This window comes from Ischnura elegans, chromosome 3 (assembly GCF_921293095.1).
Source record: "Ischnura elegans chromosome 3, ioIscEleg1.1, whole genome shotgun sequence".
Classification (NCBI taxonomy): Eukaryota; Metazoa; Arthropoda; class Insecta; order Odonata; family Coenagrionidae; genus Ischnura; species Ischnura elegans.
Genome location: NC_060248.1, coordinates 5,649,079 through 5,666,204, shown reverse-complemented (window position 1 = coordinate 5,666,204; position 17,126 = coordinate 5,649,079). Strand labels below are relative to the sequence as shown.

The 17,126-nt window shown below is 40.2% G+C and overlaps 1 protein-coding gene across 1 annotated transcript in view; it reads left to right on the top strand.

Annotated features, from left to right (window-relative positions):
• Positions 1–17,126, top strand: part of LOC124155369 — a 138,769-nt gene that overhangs the window by 47,275 nt on the left and 74,368 nt on the right. The window contains exons 7-9 of the mRNA XM_046529126.1: positions 113–221; positions 6,324–6,542; positions 12,967–13,233. Coding sequence (XP_046385082.1) covers positions 113–221; positions 6,324–6,542; positions 12,967–13,233 — 595 coding nt within the window. The remainder of the gene's footprint in view (positions 1–112; positions 222–6,323; positions 6,543–12,966; positions 13,234–17,126) is intronic.

Genomic DNA, 17,126 nt, shown 5'->3' with positions numbered 1-17,126 from the left:
ATATTTTTATACGTCTATTGCCAATCACTCTTAATATCTAGATTTTTGCTGTATACTGCACTAAGTAATTACTATGGGATTTGGCTGTATATTCTCTGTCTTCTCTTGTCAGGTACAGTTTCCTATTGCTTGGCTTCACACCTGATGAGTTGCTGACAATGTCAAATCCAGGCCATGACGTTTGGTCCAATATATTCCAGCTGAAGTTTGACCGGCTCCAGGTGAGTTTATTTAGGTTTTTTAGTATTCAAATAAGCTTTTGATGAGAGATCAATGGGAGCTCATCTTGGTTGGAAGCTAGTATTGTAACCCATTGTATCAAAGGCTTAACAGAGATTGTCAATCACTCCTGATGCCTTCATATTTTGGTCTTGGTCACTTAAACATGCTGATGATTGGATATGTCACTCTTGAGTATGTGCAAGTACTCGAAAATTTGAGTTGAGTTGAATAGTTGCTACTCGAGTGCTTTGAGTGCCATTATGAATACAGTAGACTCTCGTTAATACGAACAACATTATTACGAAGTTCTTGTTTTTACGAAGCAAATCGTTGGTCCCGACGAAAAGGCCCATCCAAGCTATAGGAAAAGAAACGTTATTACGAAATTTTCGTTTTTATGAAATTACGAACCTCAGTCCTGGTCCCGACGGTTACAATATGAACTTTATTACGAAGTTCCAAGCATAAGCTATGGCATTTAAATGGATATTCACTACGTTAAGTTTTAATAATCACGCCACATTTAAGTTCTCCTCGTGTACTGTGGCCAAGAGCATCATTTATGGTTCTTTCTTCACCATAAACGCAACGTCATATAATAATCTTCAATCCTGGGGAACCATGGTGACAGACTCATTACAGCTCGTGAATTTGATGTACAGTTACTTCTCTTCCTACACACATTCGATTTACGAATTTTCAGAGATGCCAGCATTCAAATATTTCAAATTTCGAATTTGGCGCCTTTTGATTTGGCCGTTGCTACGCGGTGTGGCGTAGAGGAAATCGTACTCTGGGCATAATCTGAACAAAGTATCATTGAATCTGGTGTGAAGTTAGGAACTGTTCAGCGTTTCGCCCGTTGTTCCTTGCCGCGGAGATTGATTTTTTTCAGCTCCGGCTGCGTTGCACGTCCAGCTAGATTAGTTCCTCACAATCGTGAGTTAGCGCACAATTGTTAATATGATGTGTTGCATTCTGCAGGATAACCGTACTCCTTGATGGCTTGCATACATTCCGGCCAGCGAGAGTTGTCCGATGACGACACAATAGGAGATGCACCAGTCAGCCAGCACGCCATTCGCCAGCACGGTTTGCAGCCAATTGCTGTTCCCCAAACGCACCAAACACCATCGCCTAGTCATACAACGTTGTCAATTGAATAAAGAGCAGCGAAATAAACCTGATCCACTAAAACATGCCCTTTCTTCGAATCCCCAAAACAAGTAATTCTTCCACTGGGTCCTTCACGCTAGTCGTCCTTTCAGTCTCCTTTCTTCACGGAGCCCTTTAGAGGCGTTTCACTTTCTTACCTGGCAACGCTGCCCCGACCTAGACTATTCTGCCTGTCATCGGACAACTCTCGGCGGCCAAACCATAGGTTTATCAACTTAGGAACAAGGTCTTGGAACGCGTCTAGTTCGTAAATCGGACTTACTGTACTCAGGAGGATTTCAACCCTCAATTACGTCATGCCGCATGCTGAAACTGAAACGAATTTTCTTGATTATATATATTTCCGCGTAATTTAATCGTGTTTATCACATACGGTTTTTTTTTGACGATTCCTAATAGAAACGTTCATACGAACTTCGTTATTACTAACTTCCAGTTTTTCGGTCCCGTCAGCTTCATATTAACGAGAGTACTGTATCCAGTCATTTCAGTTGCAGAGGTGTCGAGGCCAGTAAGTTCAGAAATCTGCTGACAAGAAGTGCTATCATCAAACTCAAGTAAGAATATAATTTTTAAAGTTGATAAATCATTTAATTGCTCTGGCGTGGGAGTTGCAGCTAGCTTTACATGTAGTAGTCAACTACTTTAACAGTTGATTTGGGCAGCAAATACATTCTCATCACTGGTGGCAGGCGACCTGTAGGCGTATTCTGAGTAATCAGAGTGGACCGCTACATGACTTTCTCATGTATATCATAATAGGGTGGTTTCCTATTATTTTTTTATTGCCTAAATCGAAAGATTATAACTCCTGGAGATGCATTTCATACTTTTAGATTTTTAAATGACGACATCTATTTTTCGCGATTAAATGAAAAGTGAAAATTTTCAAGTGCGCGAAAATTCGACGGCTAAGTAGAAATGATGGGAAAAGCCTGTGTGACATCATTCTGGTTCCCGCTGCCACAAAGTGAGGTGACCTTGGGGTGAGGATATGTGCGCCACTGCGATGCAGGCTGCTAGCAGGTAGCTGAGTACCCTGCTAGCAGGTAGCGCTTGGCTTAAATAAGGATTATTATTTCCCTATCAAACGAAGGAAACTTTCCAACCATGGGCAGTTTTAATAGGTGATTGTTAAGAGGTGTTTCCCTGAGCTCTGTGCCTCATGCATGCATTGGTAATCTCAGACGGTGTAAAACTCCTATATCTACTCGTATAGAAACTAGGTCCCAGTTGTGACTTGAAACCAAATAGTTTGTATATTATGAATACAATAATGGTGGGCAACGAATCGCAATCAATGTCTTTCGTTTTCTTTGATGAAGGATACTACCCTATTGTATAACCTACCTTATATTCTTCACTCAAAAGCAGAGTCTATGAAAACAATGAAAGACATTCAGGATTATCCTCTCTAAATGAATCTTTAAATAACCTCGAAATTTATATTGGTGCCGGGGCTGAAATGCTTGTGGTGCATTTTTTTCCCATAATTAAATTAAAAGCAGTGCCTATGTATGCGTTGGGTGACGTCTCTCACTCCTCCTACTATCCCTCCCCTATCAGTGAAACCCACGGACATTATCTGGGCTCGACCGAATTGCACCTTCTCTCACTTGTCTTAGCTCCGTCTCCTCATCCGCTAATATTTGTAACCCATTTGACTACAATGATCGCAATTGTGCAAAATTCTTGAACATTAGCATGGTGCTTTGGTACCTAAATCTAGTTTGCTGAGAGGCAGCTCCTGTAATTGGCAAGGAGAGCAGGACTTGCTTTGCTTTAAGTGTCTGTCCAGAATTACAGTGCAACCTCGATAAAACGAGAACCCCACGGTGTCCACATAAACTCTTGCTATAGCAAATTGTCACTTTACCGCAGGTGGAGCAATTAATAACCAATATATTCAATTTATAAGCATTGCTTTGTCAATCATTATCCCAATGCCCAACCAGCCAAGCCTTTTTTCTAAGTACTAAGAGCATTTACGTGATCAATCCATTGTTAAGGTATTTTCTGCTGAAAACATTCTAACAATTAGTGATAAAATGTATCATGGTTATTTAATGCCTCCATCCTTCAATCGGTGTATATGTAATATTTCTTTGTTTCGGGGTAGTTATGTGAAATAACGAGTCGCATTTGTTTCTGCAGGAGTAAAACAAAAGAAAGCTGCAAGAAACTGTTCGTTATATAACATGCTTGGGTAATATGGGTAATATGCAACAAAGAAATGAATAAGCACATGTATCTTGCGCACACTAAGGCCATCAAAACTTACAAGTATGAATTTGTTGATTTAACATACTCAATAATGACCGATAAATATTCAATTTTTTATCTTAATTGAATTAAAAAAAAAATTAAATGAACTAATAGCTCAGCATCAGCTTTTCACAGATGTCATAGCTAACAATGCACTACCTGCCTCTAGAAGCATCATTACAAGAAATCATCCATACTGAAAGGGCTTTGTTGGGGATTAGGTTGTAAAAGAGTTCAGTTTGCTCTCTAACTATGGTAGATATCACTCGATAGCACTCGCTTTCTGTTATTTATGGCTCTTATTTTCCTGTAAGTGCTCACATAGTATGTTCAATAAATAAAAGAGATGACTAATGCAGCCTATAATCCCTTGCCAGCGGAAATATTTTGAATAACGTCACTCCTATCCATGGAGACAGAATGACTCGACCCCATTGTTACCTTCGCATCTAAAAGGAAAATATTTCATGAATTTCCTGGGATTCAAAATAAAACATCCAGTTTTGCAATCATTTATTCCCATATTTCCCTGTGAATCACATTCTAAATACCGCCTTCGTAATTTTTTTGGTGTTTGTGAGAACGATTTTTGTATACAATTTATTGAGCTTATTGACAGCCATATGTCTGGCCTGCTTATTCATACCGTGAATTTCGACTCTTCCATCAGGAGCCCAGGCAGGGGCGGATCCAGGATTTTTTTCTGGGAGGGGCACAAGCAAGGCCGTATCAAGGATTTTGTTCTGGGTGGGGCACAAGGATACCTCGTAATACAAAAGGAATGCAATGATAATGGGAGCGTATTAAAAATCTTGCATATTTTTGAGGGTCTGGGGGGGGGCACGTGCCCCCGTGCCCCCCCCCCCCCCCCCCTGGATCCGCCTATGAGCCCAGGACATCATTTTGTAGCACTGCTGAGAATCACGCGGGACAATGTTAAGTGTGGGATACAACTAAGTTGCTGATAAGCGGTTGGGCAATGAAATATTTTGTCGTGCAGTTTGCCCAGCATTCTTGCTGGTAAATCACGTCGTTTAGCAGACCCAATGTTTTTGTGTGCCCTCAGCAGAGTTTTTCTTCAGATCTCTATGTGCATTGTATAGTTTGGAGAGAGGGAATTCGACAAAACTGTCAAAAGCACGCTCAATCTATGAAGAGCAAATGGGAAGAAAAATTATTTACCCCACTCTCATACTGCTCTATTCCTTCATTCTTATTCATTATTCTATTGCTTCATTATATCGCTTAGACTTGTTTTGCAATTTTTGGCCATGATGTCTACCTTCAAATGCTCTCTATTCACTCAACTCACGGACGTGTGGGTATGATGTCGACTGCTTTCTGTTGCCCGAGGAACAAAAGAAGATAGAGTTTTTGGACATTTTAATCCCACAGTATTTTTACCATAATGAACTACATGCTTACCGAACAATTTTTTACCACTTGGATTTGAGACTGAGCAGTCCATGCTAAATTCATTTCTAACAGCTTGCTAGCTATTGCAGAGATTGGGAACTTTTGTTTGACTGTTTTCCGGTGATGGAAACTCTTGCTATGGCGAGTGCCAACTCCAAAAGAGCCTCGCGTAGACGAAATTTTTTCACATGCTAACCAAGGGGTCAATTGAAGGTAAACCTGCAAGGTCTCTCGTAATGGCGGGGGTCTCGATTAGCCAGTACATACTCGCTTTAATGTGGTTCCACTATAGTGACTTCTTTATATTCATAAATAGTTGCATTTCTTTTGTCGAGACCATGCTTAAATTTGCATAAAGTATGTGTCAGTTTTTTAGGGAGTTGGAACAAAGTGAACAAAAATGCGGACTATAAATTAGATGGTGAATGTGATTGCGAGCCTATGTCTATTATATCTAGAGATGAACAATGTGCTGCTGGACCTAGTCACATGCCAAGAGCTTCAAACTCTGAGGGAATTGTAAGTCTAGATCCTAGACCTTCTCTACGCACACCAAAGATACCAGCTTCTTTTTGATTGGCCTACCTCCTTGGATTGAAATTATGAGAATATTTTGGTGCATGCATTGTCATATTGCCGGTCCAGAAATTACTATACTCAACTCAACTAGACTTGGTACTCGCGAGTAGTTAAACTTGATTTTACTTGAGATCAAGCACTGCTCGCACATCCCTATTTCACTGCCACCCTTTTGTTGGGGACCATGCATTCATTTGGCTCTTAAATAACTGTTTATGACTGAGGGAATTTGGATTTATAATTTTTCAACTTATTTTTATTTTAAACATGTATTTTTTCATTACCTAAAAATCTAGAATTTCTCTCTTCTATGACACTGTAGAACATGTGCCCTTAGGCAGAGGATCTAAACAGGTTATAACAAGTTTCTTTCCTCTTTTCTTGAAGCATTTTTCATTCCAAGAACATTGGGTTTAGTTGTCCTTTGCTTCTGAACTATTGTTACCCAATGCTTTTCTAAGGTTTGCATTTAGCACCTTATCATCATGTCATCATGGGAGTCAGGTGGTGGGATCAGAAATTTGCCAACAGAGATACTTAAGTGGGACATACTGTTGATGCGCATTAAGTCAAGGAATGAAGGTTTGCAGATGGCCTGTGCTGCCTCCAAATGGGTGATGGTTTATTTGTGCATTGTTTTTTCTCTCTCTCTCTCCCTCATGCAGGCGAGAGCAGTGTTTGGGGCGATAGTGGGGAATGGGTCGGCTCTGAAGGAGGGAGACCTGAAGAATGGGATCCCGCTGTACTCGATGCCCCTCTTGCCCCTGCTCTCCCCCCGCCAGCTGGCCAACAGCTTCAACCACTCGGCCGCCGACTTTGGAGCCCTCAATCATCTTCCGAGGGGGAGATTCAATCAGGAACCCTCTTTTGCCACTGCCTTGCAGGTATGCACTGGATGACAACGTCCTCCGTTGCAGCAGTTCTAATGTGCTCCAATCTTTGAACTGAAATTCTTTAAAGCCTGCGACAGTAGTGGTCAGTATTTGAGTATTTTCACCAAGACTAATTTTGTCATGAAGAGATCATTTGGATTGTCCGTTATTTCAATCTGGATCTCCGTATTCTCGGTCAGGTGTGCTAGCCTTTGCACCACCTAGCCATCTTCTTGCGAGAAAAATTTTAAAATGGTTTACCCAACAAAGATGCTGAAACCACATTGTGGAGCGGGAGACAGAGGTCGTGCTTATTAATCAAATGGGTCATTCATTCCATGTCAAATCAACCAATATTTTGACCAAATGAAACCCACCGACTCGGATTTTCATGAAACTTGCCATGGTCGTACATTCTGGTATGATCAGGGATTGTGTGCAAATTTAGCCTCCAATTTTCAATTGTTGATGAAATATGAGCAATTGAAATTTGGTCGCGGCCCCTGAAGTGCCGCAACGTGCAACACATGGCGATTTTTATTTTCTTCCATAACTTCATTCCTGTGAGATGAGAAGGCATGATTTTTTTTCTAGAGCTAAGTAGTCCATAATGATACCACGTTTATCATTTAATATTCACTGCATGAAGTACTTCAGCTGCAAAAAAATAGTTTACAAAAAAATCTCGCTTGTACCATTTTTCATTGTCAGCATCCACAGGGAAAAGCCATGGGAATACAGACTCATGGTTCATTTTTAAGTTATCATTAATGAATGAGCAAAGATCCTAAGAAAAAAACCATGAGTCTGGCATTCCTTTTAGTAAAAAAATACTTATTCTTGGTCACAGGGAAAAAAATGGCATCTTTTTCAAGGCACATGGAAATTGCATGATGTTGAGGAGAAATAAGCATTTACCAGTAGAGTAGGAAACACATAGGCAGTCATCTGAGTGTATGCCCTCACATACTGTTAACTAACGTACTTCACCTACTATTCCTACTAAGCTACCTCTTCCATGGGTAATGGTTAACTGAATAGTATGATATAAATTTTAATGCCAGAGGAGAGCCATCAGAAAGTTTTCTCCAATTTCAGTCTAAGTGAAGTTAATAAATTCCTTATTCATATGGTGCTGCCATAGTGATATTTAGGTTGAATTTCAGATAAAGTAACTCATGTTAGTGTGACTGATAGGCCTGTTACCATGGTAATATCTCTTGTTAGTATTGAGGTCTGTCTTTAAAGTATTTCGTAATAGCACAACAAATAAACTTCTCAGTTCTCTCTGTGAATATTCAGGATACCATTATCTACATTGTAAGCAGTGAATCACAAATAAGTGCACCCATGTGAATATCTCACGTTGTAGCATTCAAGGTGAACCTTATGAAGGAGTTACAGTAGAAGCCCGGTTTTACGAGTGCTCATAATCCCTCTGAAATTACTAGCAAAACCGAGTGCTCGTTGTATCCAAAGGAGTTGAATAAACCCACCCATGTCTCATAATCGTTCGTATTTACAGTTTTTCTTTTGTTTCCTCAGTAATTAACGCAGTTAAACTGGTAGAAAATCATTATCAGGCACAATATAATTATCTACTTATTTAAAGAAGGAAACGGGGCATTTTAATTTTTATAAAATAATAATTCCCCCAGTTTCGGTGATTTTATTCCAGTTCTTGCATTTTTTGATCGCTGAATAAAGCTGTAAAAACAGCGTAACTAGACTGAATCAATACGTTTGGTATGTGGTGGAAGTTTTTGGATAATTTTGCGAATACATCATGCCGACAATATCAGTTCTGCCGAGTTTTTGAATGTTTAACCAGTACATCAGTCAGTTGAGAAAATCAGCTGAAAGATTCACTGAAATATGGCGTGATTTGGTGATTGAAGATATTTCTTGCAAAGACATTTTTCCCCATTGGAAATGTAGTCAGCTTTCTTCTTAAACATCACGCCATTTATGGCAGACCTTTGTTGACCAAACCACTTGAATAGTGCAGATTCCATTTGTGGATGTTCCTCTTGCCACAAATATTTTTGGCTGCTAGGTGTTTCTAGTTCGTTCACTACTGCATGAATTGTATCTTTCATTATATTGTAAACTACGTAAATGGCAAGATACCAAACTGCCTCCGGAAATCAGTCTTTAGAGTCCAACTACTTTTGCACTCGTCTATGATTTTAATCTCCAAATATTTACGCTTCCCCGATATGATGCACTCGTGCAAACCACCTAACAGTGCATTGGTGTAGTTAGATCAGCGCCCTTACATTGACTTTCGACTTATGGAAAGCTACAGCAACGTTACTTGTAGCTGCATGCTATCCGGCAATGAATATTTCGATGTTTCATTCACAGATAAGAATGCAGTTCGATCAATCGTCAGCTATTGCCACGTAGGAAAATCACTATTATTACTAGAGATGTGCGAATTGTATCCGCGAATACTCGAATACCTCGAATATTAGAAAGTATTCGATATTCGAGGTTTCGAATAGTTATGCGAAAAGTACCGCCTCGAATACCTCGAATACTTTGAATTTCGCGTCATACACTGTCGCACGCACATCGTTGGTAGTTGACTCGGAAAAATGTAGAGAACTGTAGTCATTTAGTGCTCGCAGCGCCGTTTTACGCAAGTTGACGAATTACATCAAATTCGTGGATTTTAGCGGTGAAAAGAGTTCGACGAGGGGAACCGAAAATGGTCAGGTGAAAAAATCCGAACCTCAGTGCCGTGGGATAGCAACCTTAGGGCATTTCCCACGATCCGCTATCCCCCTCCATTCAGCACTTGCCTCACCCACTCTGAGGCTTTCCTCTTCTCCGAAATCAAACAAAAGGTCCCAGCTCTCGCACGGATCGCATTACGAAGACCCCTGCTTCGAAAAAAATATCGAGTTACGAGAACAATAAAAACGTGTTTCACGCCCTCCCCCCTTTTTTCACCCACTGACCTTTTTCTGGCTACCTGCTTCGAAGTTCCCCATTTCTGGAGGTCAACAGCTGTGTGAGTAGCGTGGGATACTTACATTAGCGCATTTCCCAAGATCCGGTATCGCTCTCCATTCAGCACTAGCCCCCCTTCTGAGGCTTTCCTCTTCTTCGAAATAAAAAAAAAGGTCACAGCTCGCGCAGGGATCATATTACGAAGACCTTAGCTTCGAAAAAATACTGGGTTACACGAGAACAATAGAAACGTGTTTCGGGCCCTCCCTTTTCTCCCCCACTGACATTTTTTTCCTACCAGCTTCGAAGTTCCCCATTTCTGTAGAGGTCAACCGCTGCATGAGTCATCTATTAGCACAAAAGGTGTCTAAGAATGACTTTCGTCAATTGATGTTACACCTTTATTGAATTGAAATATTAGTAATGTTAGCGTAATTTCGAAAAGAATAAGACCAAACACGACGTATTTCTGAGTTTATTTAAGCATTTTACGCAAAGAAATAAATGTCAAAATACGACTGAGACTTAGCATTCTGGCGAAACTCGATATGAGCAGCAGAGCTTCTCGGAAGTTGATGCGGTATTTTTTTCCGAAAATATATATCAAGTTACAATTAATGAGTGGTGCTATAAATGTTTATTGTTACAGTCCTAGACAAAGGGATATTTTCTCAGAATATTTGGTTTCTCCCTGATAGCAATTCCAATTCATCTTCTTATCTCGTGAGAACTCCCAAAGATGGACTGAAAATAATTGAAGAAAATCCGGTGGAAAAGAGCTTGTATTTTGCAAAATGCCTCAGATTGTCAGCTAGCACTTGGCAGCAGGAGTGGGGGTAAAGCGATGTTAGTTGAATTAATTATATGCCCAATTGTTTCCATAAAATTAAAATATTCCATTAATCAGCTAAATTCCTGTTTGAATCATTTAAAGGAAATCAAAATTACTCCCCAAAATCTTGTGTTGCCTGCTGCATAGGCAACCGAGTCAAACATACCAGATTTCATCATTTAGTATTCGAGGTATTCGAAATTCGAGGTATTCGAAATTCGAGGTATTCGAATATTCGAGCAATGATTTAATATTCGAATTCGATATTCGAATTCGAGAAATCTGCTATTCGACCCATCTCTAATTATTACCAAGATGGTAAAATAACAATCAACCGTAGGTTAGCAAGCGAGGACTCAGCACCGTTGAGTAATTAATTGTAAAAAATTTGTGAAAGCAGAATTACTCTGCTGATAGAAATCCTCTTCTTAGCGACCAATCATAGTGAATCTTCATTACCTCTTCTTCATACCGTAAAGTGTTATTTAATAACCTAGGTGAAGTGCATAGACCTAGGTATTTATTCTCAACTAGCACCAACAATGTGAGCCAAAAAATGTAACAAATAAGATAAACGTACGAGTATTATTCACCTAATTAAATTTATACCTATGCACTCTTGTACGCTTCAAAATGAAACGTGAATTATTACTTGTTACTTGCCCGTTGTAATTTGCACCAGCTGCTCAGCGGCAAAAGAAAACTCATTGCACAGAAATTTCAATGGATACGGAACAGAACACTATTTAATTCATTAAATAGAAAAAATTTACCAAATTCTTCAGATATACAATGCAATAAATGAGCTCTTTATCTTTTCTTAATGGTCATGACCCATCAATAAACCAATTTTGGACATTTTTAAAATATATGTACGACAACTCTGAATTTATAAAATTTAATTATGAAAAACCTTCACAAAATTTAATCACACCTCGTTTTCTTTTGATCTTAATTCCTCCAATGGGGAATCTCTGTACAAAGGTTGTCCTTGGGTCCATTTTATCAGATTACACCCATGTGTGGCATATACATGAAATAAATAGGTGGTTTATAATTACGGACAGATGACCATGCAGGTTGGTTGGTTCTATGGGCACTCCGGTTTCTCCAATCACTGCACTCGCACTCCTTGGGTATCTGGGTTTCCTTATTCCTGGGCAGCATTCCCCTTTTCTCCAGGTCAACGCAGGCCAATCCTAAATGAGGCTGCTTCCTTTTCCGGGCTAAATTGCAATACCCCTCCAGGCAATCTCAGAGCATCTCCGGGACACATCTATCTTGTAGCGTTACTATTGTCGGAGTCCCCTCGGTTTCGCTTCCCTCCGCCTTCTCTCCCTCTCTCTCCTATTGTCGACTGTCACCTCCCCACCTATACTCCTATTGTCGTTCGCTTTCAGAACCCTATATGGTGGAGGTCCTATTGTTTACTGCTGGCCACAAGGAGAGGAGGAAAATTGTGGCATGCGTTGTGTTACAGTACTCTCCAGAATTCATTATAATTCAAAGTTTCACATCATATCAGCAGAACTGTGACGCATTTCTGCGCAATCCCTAAAATTTGTTTAAACGAATGGCTTAACTTAGATGCAGGTTACCCTCAAGGGAAATGTACTCTGTGATCAGAATTATAAAATGCTATTTACTACACCAGATCCTTTGAATCTCTTGGCGGTGATTCAAAGCTCTTATAGACAGACTCCTATGTCAAAAATATATTCCGCTCCTAATTTTACGATGCAGTGTACGCTTCTTTGCTAAACCGTTCCCATGCCAGGCTTTTATCGTAGGTATGCAAACCGCCCAGGGTTATTTTTTCAGAGGAACTGAAGATTTTGTACATCATGTAACATATTTACATCATCGCAATCGCTATCCAAAAAACCCTTAGACTACAGTTGGGCTGGCGAGAGTTGTTCGATGCACAGATAGTGGTCTGATATTAGCTCAAAACGAGGAGTGGAGAATCGTGCACCAATACGGTTTGCAGCCAACCACTGCCCCCAAAATGCATCTCACACCGCCACCTAGTCATTCAACGTTGTCACATGCATGTGGAGCCAAGAAACAAGCCTGAAACACCAAAACATGCCGTTTCTTCGAATCACAAAAAATAAGGGATTGTTCCTTGGGCTCGTCAAGGTCGTCATCCTTTCTGGATCCTTTCTTCACAGAAGCATTTTGTTTACATGTAACATGGGCATATCCCTTTCTTACCTGGCAACCTTGAACTCTTTTCACTGCTCTAACCCGCGAATTTGATGTAGTTCGTTAACTTGCCTAAAACTGCGCTGCATGCACTAAAGGACTAGAGTTACCTACTTTTTTCCGAGACAACTACCAATGATGTGCGTGCGACAGTGTACGGCGCGAAATTCAAAGTATTCGAGGCGGTACTTTTCGCATAACTATTCGAGACCTCAAATATCGAATACGTTCTAGTATTCGAGGTATTTGAGTATTCGCGGATACTATTCGCACATCTCTAAAATAAACCAACAAATGACAGAAGTGAAGGGCACAGCACCACTCCTTTTATGTCAAAAAACAGAAATGGACATTTGACGGTTCTTATCATGGATTTTATTTCATGCTAACCACATGCTTTGAAATCATTTGTGATGCTGAGGTGCTCTCTTGTTTCAGCTGTCTCACTGTCTGATGTCGCAGTGCTTGTCTACCAAGACCTCCAACTCGAGTGACAAGCAGAGTGGAAGATCACGTGAAATGGCCGCAGGTCTCTCGATAGGGTTTTTCTCTGACGAGGGCCCCACTCTGTCATTGGAGTGTTTCCTTAATGCCGGTCGATTTGCCTATTCCCTTCCATTACCATTCTTCAGGAGCAGAAACATTTCCAGAGTACATCCTGAATTATTGAAGGATATTGATTCAGATCAATTGTCCATAATCCAGGTAAGTGTCGCTTTTTACTGGTTCCATTACTACGTCCCCCTCCTCCATTATATCAAGATTCACTTTCATAAGAAATTTAATGTAAACAATGAAATTATGGAAAAAATAATGTGCTAAGTATGGTGCTCAAATTTTGAACAATTAAGTGAATTTTTTCCCAAGTTAGTGTTTTCAGTGCCTGGGGTGTTAAAAATTTCCCATTTATTTTGATTTAATGTTGATTAGAGCTTTTGGGGTGAAAAAAGTTTGTTGCCATTATAGGTATTGAGGAGAAATGATATGACTTTTTTAGCTAATCAATGACATCACCACTGACAGCTTTATGGAATAAAACCTCTGCACAATGAACCTCAATGTAGCAAAATAAATATTATGAACACGTGATCATAGGCTATTACATATCCTGGTCGCAAGTCCCTCTCATATTCATTGGAAGCCTGTGATAGAGATTACAGAATGTTGCAGGAGTTTTATTGTATGTAGTGAGTGATTGGCTATGTACCATCAAAAAGCCTGTCATATGCATGTGACAAAGGACTTCCTTTCCACAGTATTATAACATACATACCTTGAAAATGACACTTGTTGAAACCATGGTCGGTTGCTGAGTTGTGATATTAAAAGTGTGGAAATTACCATTGTGTTCTTCTTTTTATCATGGATACATACCTTGTTGCTCAATGTGCCTTAGTGTCCTTGAATGGTAAAAGTCATTTTAATCCAATGGTGAAGCTTTTGAATCCTCTTAACAACTCACCATTGTCCACTGAGAACTGAAATTTGAGTTTCTGCCAATCAGTGAGGAGTGCTCTACCAACTAGCAGCTTAAAAGAGTATTTAGAAATGACTGAGCTACTATGCAGGGGCGTATGTATTCAGTGGGAGATTCCATAGTTGTTGTGGTTCTATGATCTTACTCCCCTGTTGAATTTATCAGATCGTGGCCCATCAACTTCGTTACTTCAACATCTAAAACAGGAAATCATTAGGAATCCATCGTTAGTAGCTCTGACAAGTGAGACTTATAGTATAACTCGTTAATTGATAACTGATAATAACCTGATATCCTGTTTTCGGAAAAAATGTTGGATCAACTGCCGATAGGCTCAGCTATGAGGCTATCGAGTTTTGCCAGAAATCACCATCGTATTTTTCCAACAATTTCCTTGCTTAAAATGTTTAAATAACATTAGAAAAATGTCGTACTTGGTCTCGTTCTTTATTGAATTACATGCACATTAATATTATATCAATCTAATAAAAGTTGATACCAATTGCCGAAATTTATTGCTAGACACCTTATGGGCTAATAGGTGATTTATGTGCAGCAGTTGATCTCCAGAAACTGGGAACTTTGAAGTGGGTAAGCTGAAAAAGGTAAGTGGGTGAGAAAGGGGAAGGCGTGAAAAAAAGGTTTCTTTTGTTCTCGTGTAACTTGATATTTTCTTTCGAAGCTAAGGTCTTCGTAATACCATCCATGCATGAGCTGGAATCTTTTGTTTGATTTTGGAGATGAGGAAAGCGTCAGAGGGGGGAGGCGAGAGCAATGGAGGGGGACGATGGTTCTTGGAAAATACGCTAATGTAACTATCCCACGGCAATGGGCTTCTCCCTATGGTTCTATCTCCTGGGGAAGATTCAAACTATTTATCTGTTGTCATTAGCCACATATAACACATCATCTCATTTTCATCAAACAATGGATGCTTATTATGCAAATGGGTGCTTATGCAAAATTATATGCTGCGACTACAATCTTCAAGCGATCAATGCGGGAAAACTATACTTAAGGGAATGATAGATGCAGGAAAAAATGACATTGTCTTCATGGAACTTTATGTGGGACCAGGAATAGCGAGCGATGAATGTGGGAAAATGATCAATGCGGCAACGATAGATTGGGGTTCCACTGTACTTATTTATCGAATTATGGATTATCACTTGAATTTGAGACTGAGCACTCCATGTTACCTTCATTTCTAACAGATCACCAGCAATTACCGAGATTAGGGACTCTAGGTGAAGGTTTTCTGGAACTGGAAACTCTCGCTATGGTTAGTGCTAACAAAAAAGGGCCTTGTAAAAACAAATTTTTTTTTTCATGCTAATCATAGGGTCAATTGATAGTGCATCTGCTCTCTGTCTAAGTGGGGGGGGGTCTCGCAATAGCCTGTACTCGCTTTAATGTGGTTCCACTGTATGAGACTGTGGGCCTCTGTGTAGACACTCTGAGTCAATCGCATTGGAAATGCTGGCTCCTCTTTAAGTGCATTGAGTGCTCTCCATTCTGTGGCTCACGAGTCAATTTGCAAACGAAATCCCCACTTGAGATACACATTGAATGAAACACTCCAAGTTTGACACTAGATATGTGTGAACTTGTTTTGATAAATATGAAGTACTAGTTCTCAACAATAATTCTCCTTCAAGTGATTATGTGAATTTCCAAATGGCAATTTACAAAAGTAACTGACTTTAATTAGTAGAAGTTAATAGGGCCGTTAAATATTTTTTGTTGAATTTAATATTTATATTGTAATTATTTAGTTTGTTAATTAACATTTTCTGTGCAGCACTGGCTGTATTACATAATGCTTTAGGCAAGATGGAGGTGATGTCAGTTTTTCTCCCACCAAGAAGCATAGAATTGAGAAGTATCATAGCCTGACAATTATATCTGTCATGGACATTGAGGTTCATTGAAGTTGAAAGATCGGTATGGATTAGTGAGTGGATTATTTTGTGAGAAAGCAGCCTAGAAATGATCAGAAGGCGAGTGAGTCAAAATAGGTACATATTATGTATAATAAAAAGTTAAAAAGCGTTGGCTAACTCTGAGTGACTGAGAGGAACATGTAAAGTGCATCTTATATGTATTAACTCGCTGCGCTCCGCGTGCTCGTTAAGGGGCTCCGCCCCTTAAAAACCCCGGTTCCGGCTACGCCATCAACATTTGTGGTCGTTCGGAGGCTTTTGTAGTTCGAATAATCTCACCTCAGCTATTGGCCGGCTTCGCCGGCCAGGGGGTAGGGAGGCGCCCCACTCATTCCTCGGAACGGCTTCGCCGTTCCTCGTTTTGGGGCGGCTTCGCCGCCTTGGAGTTGATGAGCACCCCGCGGCTGCTCCGCTTAGTCCTCATTAATGCTCTCCTCCGCCGAGAGGGGTGCCCAGGGGGATTAGGGGGTTTTAATGTGTTATACATGCGGTCACCAATCGTCCAGAGTGATCATGTAGCGATGATTGTAAAGGGTAGTGCAATATGGAGTAATAGTGGCGACAAGTACCCATAAAAGAAGTCTTAATGGCAAGTTTTTCATTATTTTTCTGGGGGTTCCAATGGAATACCGGGGGTTTTATACTTTTGTTAAACCAGTGGACATAAATCGTTCTCATAAATTCCGTGCCGATAAGTCCTAGGGGTCCGTGGTATGTCGATTCTTTTACCTGGAGAGGCTATTTATTACAAATTTTTTGGGAGGTTTCACGGGGTTATCGAGGGTTTTAATAAGTGGTAGGGTACCCCGGTTAAATTGTGACGAAAACTATTCGGAAAGGCGACTTTCAAATTTTTTTATTTTTTTTCGGCGATGTTCCAGGAGGTGATCGGGGGTTTTCTGGTATTTTTTCCCGTATGGTTTACGGTGGCTCGCCCTCACAAAATATTCTGGATCTAGAGCTCAGAGGGGACGGGTAGTGCGGCGTAATGTTTGCGAGAAGTTCCCAAATAGGAGACTTAATGGCAGATTTTACATTTGGGGGGAATTTCAGGGGGATACCGGGGGTTTATATGTGTGTACTCCCTGCGGTCACCATCCATTGACATATATTCCGTAGGGGCGGTGGAATAGTCAGGAAAAGATCCATAAAGGTAGACTTATGTGAAAAAATTTATT